This window comes from Sphaerodactylus townsendi, linkage group LG07 (genome assembly GCF_021028975.2).
Source record: "Sphaerodactylus townsendi isolate TG3544 linkage group LG07, MPM_Stown_v2.3, whole genome shotgun sequence".
Taxonomy (NCBI): Eukaryota; Metazoa; Chordata; class Lepidosauria; order Squamata; family Sphaerodactylidae; genus Sphaerodactylus; species Sphaerodactylus townsendi.
The window spans coordinates 21,977,076-21,984,676 of record NC_059431.1 but is presented as its reverse complement, the minus strand read 5'-3'; the positions used below and the strand labels follow the sequence as shown (position 1 = coordinate 21,984,676).

The following is a 7,601-nucleotide window of genomic DNA, read 5'->3' as shown; positions in this document are numbered from 1 at the left end:
CTGCTTGTGGGGAGTTTGACGGGAAGGAACAGCCCCAGCTGGTCTTTCTCCTGCCGCCAGTGAAGCAGCTCTATCCATCTGATGTCCTCCACATACTGTAACCTCATTCTGCGTGAACTGGGGTTAGAACCACTTAAGGGAAGAGCGCAATGGGGGGGGGGGGGTTGAATGGATGATCAGAAACAGGCGCTTCGTCTTTCCCTTCGATGCATTTATTTTAGTGTTATACTTGCACAGCACGGAAACCCCACAACAGCCTGCTACACTTTCGTCCCTATTTTCCAGACTGAAACCTTTCAAAGTTTGCATCGCCCGCCCCTTCCAGCTCTCCAGGAAAGAACCCATAACATAGAGGTAGCAAAACTAGGGGAGAAACTCGCACCAAAACTTCCTGTTAAAAAACTACCTTCCCGCAAAGTTCTGAGTGGCACCACTCTACCCCCCTCAACTTCGCGTTGAGGTCGATGCGATACCGGAAGTGTTAGAAAGTTCTGCTGCTCTACGTTGCCCGGCGCGCGGAGGATGCCGGGATTTGGCGCGTGCGGGCTCCTTCCGGTCCGGGTCCGAGCTGGGTCGAGCCGCGCTCCGAGGTCGCCATGCCGGTCGCTCTCAGCCCTGCGGCCGCCCCTGGCTTGCAGGAGGCGCTAGAGAGCGCGGGGCGCATCATCGACCGCCAGATCCAAGAGGACCGATGCTACCCGGACCTCTCCGAGCTGCTGGCCGTGCCAGCGCCCGGTGAGCCGGACCAGAGTGGGCGGGGAATTGTTGTGGGTCCCACACCTGCAGGCTTCATCGCCGCCCTTTGCAGGGGGCCACCCCTGTTCCATCTCCCTGTGGCATGCCGTGCCCCTCAGCCTCTTACATGGACTGTGCTTTAGTCTATTTATTCGTTGTGCCCCGCCTTCCTTCTTTTTTATTCTCACAACAGCCCTGCGAGGTAGGATAGGCTGAGAGAAGAGAATGGCTGATGCAGGGCTCCCACACTCGGCGAGCTTTGCGGATATTTTCAGGATATCCCCTTGGCTGAGTGATACCCTCTGCTTGGTACTCCTAGTCCCTGGTTTGGAGACTCGGGTTCACACGTGCAGGGGAATGCATTGGGGAAACCGTTGACTGGGAGGCCCAACATAGTTTGCCCCGTTCAGTGGGCTCCTCCTTGCTGTGGTCCTTTACATTGGAAAAAAATCCTTATGTAAAATTAACGGGGGGGGGGGGGAGAGGAAGGTTGAGAGGGTTGGCGCTTTAATTATCCTAGTGATATAAAACAGGAATTCAGTGGTACTCTAACACAATTTACTCCAGCATAAGGTTTTGTGAGTCAGATCACACTTATAAGAAAGAAGTGGACATCTGTAACTACTCTCCCATCCCTGCCTTTCTGTTGCATGTACAGATAGGTCTTCCTCATGGATGCCCAGTCCATGCATCTGATGAAGCAAACTTTGACTTGAGAAAGTTTACACAACAATGAATTTTGTCAGCTGCTAAAATGTCATTTTGGAGTCTTACTGCAGACTAACTCAGCCATCTGCCTGGAATTATCTCTCATAATTAGGCTGCCTGTTGGTAAACTTTTATCTTGATTGCAGTGAGCTGTACAAGGGATAAGTAACATTGACCTTTGTGTTCAAGGGAGTGCTGGTTTTCTATCTGTAGGAAACTTTTAACATAGGGGTGTGCTATAATCTGTGGTGATGTAAACCATTATATCACCTCTTTCTGTTGTGTATGTGAACCAGACCATGTTTTTAAGATGCCTGCATTTATGTTAGTTACTCTGAGGCAAGATTGGCATGCATAACTTACCCCTGTTGTGTAAGATGTTAAAACTATAATCTAGGATTTATATTTATTCCTGTTCCATAGAAGCTTTTTGGTTTGAAAAAGAACTGAAATCTACAAGCACCATGATGTTGAATCGTTTATCAACATTGGATCAATATTAAATAGTGTTGCAACAGGTGGTAGTTTGTTAATTCTGGTTGTTTTAGCAGTTATGTGGATAGCTGAGCAGGGAAACAGTAATGGATGTACATGAACCTTAGCTTGATCTACCAAAGCAATTTTATGATGTTGTATTTTCTTCATAGCCCACTTTTCCTTCAGGGAACCCAGAATGGTTTACACAGGATACCTAGTAAATAGCCCTCTTCCAGCCACTAAGCAGATCTCTATAGATTAATCAATAACATGTGCTCTTTAATCAAGTTGTAGTTGTCATGGATCTGTCTCATTCATTTAGATACCCTGTGCCTTTTAGAATTGGGGAAAAATTCTCTATGTCAGCTCTATCCCGCTCACCACCCCCACCACCCAAAACTTCAGGTTTTTACTAACTGGTTGAATAGCATATTGTTCAGAGGACTGAAAACTATCATTCTGTTTCCATAGTTTTATCTGTAGGCAGATTTGTTTTTTTGTTCATTAGATTGCACACCTTTTGATTTATTTATCTAGACATCTTTGAGCAATTAGGAAAGACAACGTAGAAATTATTTGAATACTTCTATAGAATCCCATAAATGTCAGCAATGGCTTCAGTAGGGTTCATGGAATGGCTGATGAAAGGGAAGGGGACTAAAATTTGCTTCCTGTTTGAGAATACCTTGCATCCAAACCTTTGACTCGTTTGTGGACTAATGATCTGTCTTGTTAAATTAAAAAAATCCTTGATGGCTTTAGAACACTAATGTATTCCTGTGACAGGTTCAGAAGACAGTCATGCTTACAACTAAACCTACAATTATACTTACAACTACACGTACAGTTTGAAGATTAATGGATATCGATGGCATATCTTGTCAGATAGTGACTTAACTATCGCTGTTTATGACTTTCATTGTTAAAACCGTTATAAAGAAGAAGAATATTTAACTGAGTTGAATTTTAAAGGTCAGGTCCTAGAGTTGTAGAGAGAAGAACTGGTTATGCCCTTTTCAACAAAATAGAACTAAGTTCATCTTCCATGTGCTGGACTGTCTTTGTTTTAGAATGCTCTACTTGGGTCCTAGTCAGAGGTGGGATCCAGCAGGTTCTCACAGGTTCCCGAGAGTAGGTTACTAATTATTTGTGTGTGCCGAGAGGGGGTTACTAATGGGTGATTTTGCCACATGATTTTTGCCTTAGTTACGCCCCTCCTCCGCTCCTCAGCAGTAGCGTGCAGAACTTGAAGCAGTCTAGCAGGTGGTGCACCGGTGTGCGTGGCAACCTGCACCCGCATGCATTCGTTTCCCGCCCAAGGACCGGCGCAGCAATGCCCCGCCCACTGAATGCCCTGCCACGCCCCCGTCATGCCCAGCCCAGCCCCATTGGCACTACGCCACTGTTTGAATCCCACCACCATGGGAACCTGTGACTAACATTTTTGGATCCCACCACTGGTCCTAGTGCCTATTTAACAGAACTAGAGAGTGGATATATTCTGCGAGAGAGAAAATCTGTTGCGATTAAAATGAATCAAAGATCTATGGAGGCATTTTTGTTCATTTATTTTAATTATATTACTTTTCCCACTAATTGCAGGCAGTCCCACGGTTTCTGGAATGTCAGATATGGATTACCCATTACAAGGACCTGGTTTGCTTTCCATTCCCAATCTTCCAGAGATCAGCTCAATTCGAAGAGTTCCTCTACCCCCTGAACTGGTTGAGCAGTTTGGACGTATCCTTATAGTAATAATGCTAGTGAGAGGCCTATGAAATTTCATAGATGGGGAAGGAGTTGGTGGTGGGGGGAAGCTTCAAGCCCTTGACTCATGCCTTTCAACTGCAGTATTCTTTCAACCCTTTGGGGGGTCTTCACCTCTTTCATTTATTGTGGAACAAGAATCCATGTTGCTTTCCTCTCATTCTTCTGCTATATCCATGTGCCATACTGTTTCCTCAAGTGGTGCCTTCGATGCTACTGTATTCTTTCTCTATGCTGTGAAAAGAGCATTGGAAATGGGGCTGTGTGGCTAGAGTAGCTGTTTCTGTTACAGCCACACAGCTCTATGAAATAACATTTATTTCTCAGTGTGGAGAAATGATGCCTAGCAGCATTTCCTTTTACTGAATGCTTGAACTTCAGTTGTACCCATAAGCTACTTTCAGGAACTTCCCCAATGTAAACTGCCCTAAAGGAAGGTTAACATTATTTAACTGAGTATCTAGATATGTATCTCTTAGCTAATATTATGTATAAATATAAATAAAAATAAAGGAGCAGCAGTGGCGTAGGAGGTTAAGAGCTTGTGTATCTAATCTGGAGGAACCGGGTTTGATTCCCAGCTCTGCCACCTGAGCTGTGGAGGCTTATCTGGGGAATTCAGATTAGCCTGTGCACTCCCACACATGCCAGCTGGGTGACCTTGGGCTAGTCACAGCTTCTTGGAGCTCTCCCAGCCCCACCCACCTCACAGGGTGTTTGTTGTGAGGGGGGAAGGGCAAGGAGATTGTAAGCCCCTTTGAGTCTCCTGCAGGAGAGAGGGGGGATATAAATCCAAACTCTTCTTCTTCTTCTTCTTCTTCTTCTTCTTCTAAGATATTTAAATTGTAGATCATGGCTGCACGTTCTAGGTAACTCTTCAAATTTTTAAAAAATCGATACCAGTAAAGGTAAACAATTGGAATGTTGCATAAAGGTTCAGAATTAAGAAAAAGTGAAAATATCTCCGTTTAGTAATGATGGGATAGCCATGTTTGTCTGTAGAACTGGTAAACAGCAAGAGTCCAGTAGCAAGAATCCAGCATACTAACATCTCCCCATGAAGAGGTGCAAAAAGCCATCAAAACACCATTCCTGACAACACCACAGCTGATCTTCTTGTCACTGAACTCTGCAGCTTTTTTCATCCAGAACTACTTCAAAGTTTGGTGTAGAATTACACATCCAAATCAGTGACACAGCTATGGGCACCCACGTAGTTCCACAGTATGCCAACATTTTCACAGTGTATCTAGAACAGCGTTTTCTGAATCCCCACTCGTTGGCACCTTTCCTTTCTTTGAGATTCATTGATGATATTTTCTTTGTTTGGATCCCTAGAAAGATCTCACCAGGCTTCCAACAACGTCCACCCCACCATCAATCTGACTGTGAAGAAATAAACTTCCTACGCACTACACTATGGACACATGACGGACACACAAACACCACATTGTACTGGAAACCGACAGATGGGGAAACATCTGTATGCTTCCAGCAACCCTCCTCCTGCCCAACTATATCAAACAATCCATTGTCTATATCCAAGCCTTTTGCTGCTGCATCTGTTCCAGCCTTTCAGACTGATACTCACTTGAGGGACCTAAAGCAGGCATTTTTTCAACTACAATATCCTGCTGATACGGCTAGAAAGATGATTGGAAAGGCCAGGCAGAGCTGAATTGCAACTAGTAATGAAACTCAAAGCATTTCATTCTCCTGGATTGAATAGAGACCTAGGAGTCCTGTCTCGTTACCAGTGCTGATTTCTCCATAGCTAGTATCCCTCTGCATATCACACCTAATCTAATTATGCACGCTAGTGACATTTCCCTACAGAAAGCTAATACCCTGTTAGAAATGTTGCCAGTCATTAAGAGACTACTGGACTCTTGCTCCTTTCTACTGCTCAGTTTATTAAGTTCTTAAAAATTTTAGGTAGTCTCTGTATTTTTAAGGACTTCGCTACAAGCATACAGTTTGTTAGTTACCATTAAAAGGCTTTTCATAACTTGGATTTATTTCTTTCCTAAGAATGTATTTGTTGGAAAAGATACACATTTCACTGATGTTCATTTGCACTGATCAGGTTCAACAGTTTGTTAACGATCACATAAGCAATAAAAGCGCTGATACAGTCCTTTTTATACTTTTAAATAGCTACGGATTTGTACACCTCACTTTTTAGACCTAAGAGCAATTTTATTTATTTATTTATTTATTCATTCATTTATTCATTTATTCATTTATTCATTTATTCATTCATTCAATTTCTATACTGCCCGATCCCCAAAGGGCTCCAGGCGGTGAACAACATAATATATAAACAATAAGTAGGAGCAAATCCAGTACAATACATACATAGGCTCCATCAATAAAACATCTTAAAATACATAAAAACAGCGGCTAACAATTAGCAAATTAAACAAGAGGCATCCAGGCTCAATTTAAAACCCACCCCAAGAAGGGCGGGACGGCAGGCCCCTCAATATGAGGAGCTCTGTTGTACCAGTGCCAAAGCAGGAGCAGTTGTTGTGGGTTTTTCCCAGTTGTGGGTTTTTCAGAAAACTACAAGCGTCAGTTGATTCCAGCCGTGAAAACCTTTGACAGTACAGCATTTTTTCCCTTAAGTCTTAGCATTCCAGATATGCAGTGCAACTGTATGATGGGAGTCTTTCCTCAGATCAGCAGGGCCTGGCTGACCATTGACAGTGACATTTTTATGTGGAACTATGAAGATGGGTATGTAGAGAATGAAATTGGTTGTAAAGTACATGATTTGCACAAGAATCTGGTCGGTGTACAATTCAGCATACCCCAAATCAGCTGTCTTGAAAAGTGAGTACAAGTTAAATGTTTTTCTTTGAATTAATTTTACCCATTGCTCTTTTACAGAGGTGATCTTGCTTATTTCGATGGTCTCAGTGAAACTATCCTCGCTGTTGGTCTTGTGAAACCAAAAGCAGGTAACAAATTGTGTAACAAAATTCATGGGCAGCCCCATCCACAAGCAAAGACACCCAGCTGCGTGGAGAGGTCAAAAAGCCTCTCCACTGTTGATAAGCCCCAGTGGGCTGCACTGCACTTACACTAGCCAAAAGGCAGGGTTAAGTGCGAGCTTCGGCCTGCTAGCACAATGAGGTGACAGGCCAGGAGGGAGCCAACAAACATTGGCTCCTCCCCCAGCCCTCCCCCCCCCCCCCCGGTGGAGGCCGTGGAGATGCGGGGATACTGTTGAAGTGTGCCAGTGTAACCTCTTTCTGTGGGTTCTGGGGGGCAGTACTTGGAAGGAGTTGCAAAGAACTAAGTTTAAACAAAACAGTTTACTTCTTTTAACCAATAACACTTTTAAAACATTTAACATTTACACTTTACAGTCCTGTTAAGTTTGCATTTTCGAGTCCTTATATTTACAGTCTATTGATATTGCCAAGTCCAATTCTTCTTTGCTGGTGGTTGGTTTTGAAGACTTCAGAGGCTTGGTGAACGGGATTCAAGATGATGAAGGTTCCCAGAAAACTCTCACCATTTACATACACAAAAACCCTGAAACAATAAATTCTAACATTTACAATATAGCAACAAAATAAACTCCCTTCCCACTAGTTCCCCACAACATTACAGTTACCTTAAACAAGGTGTTAAGGGCTTAATAAAATCAATCAAGGTCCCAGCCTGGTAGCCTTGCTTCTTCCAACCTCATGAGTTCTGCAGCATTCTGCTTCATTTCAGACTCCATCCCTTTCTGGGTCATCCCATCCTTCACAGGGGTTACACCAGCACTGGGGGAGGGTGGCGGTGGCATACCAATGGTTTTGCCACTCTACAGGGGTAAGTGCCTAGTGGGCGAGATCTGCTGGCATAGCCAGTGTGCTGCTCCCTCAGTGGATTCAGTCCGTCCCTCCCCCCATCCCACA

At 44.0% G+C, this 7,601-nt stretch overlaps 1 protein-coding gene across 1 annotated transcript in view; it reads left to right on the top strand.

Moving 5' to 3' along the window:
- The first annotated feature begins 532 nt into the window (after nucleotides 1-532).
- NUP155 (nucleoporin 155) overlaps nucleotides 533-7,601 on the top strand; it is a 42,716-nt gene continuing 35,647 nt past the window's right edge. Inside the window, exons 1-4 of the mRNA XM_048503923.1 lie at nucleotides 533-735; nucleotides 3,523-3,660; nucleotides 6,330-6,426; nucleotides 6,580-6,650. Coding sequence (XP_048359880.1) covers nucleotides 597-735; nucleotides 3,523-3,660; nucleotides 6,330-6,426; nucleotides 6,580-6,650 — 445 coding nt within the window. The 5' untranslated portion in view covers nucleotides 533-596. The remainder of the gene's footprint in view (nucleotides 736-3,522; nucleotides 3,661-6,329; nucleotides 6,427-6,579; nucleotides 6,651-7,601) is intronic.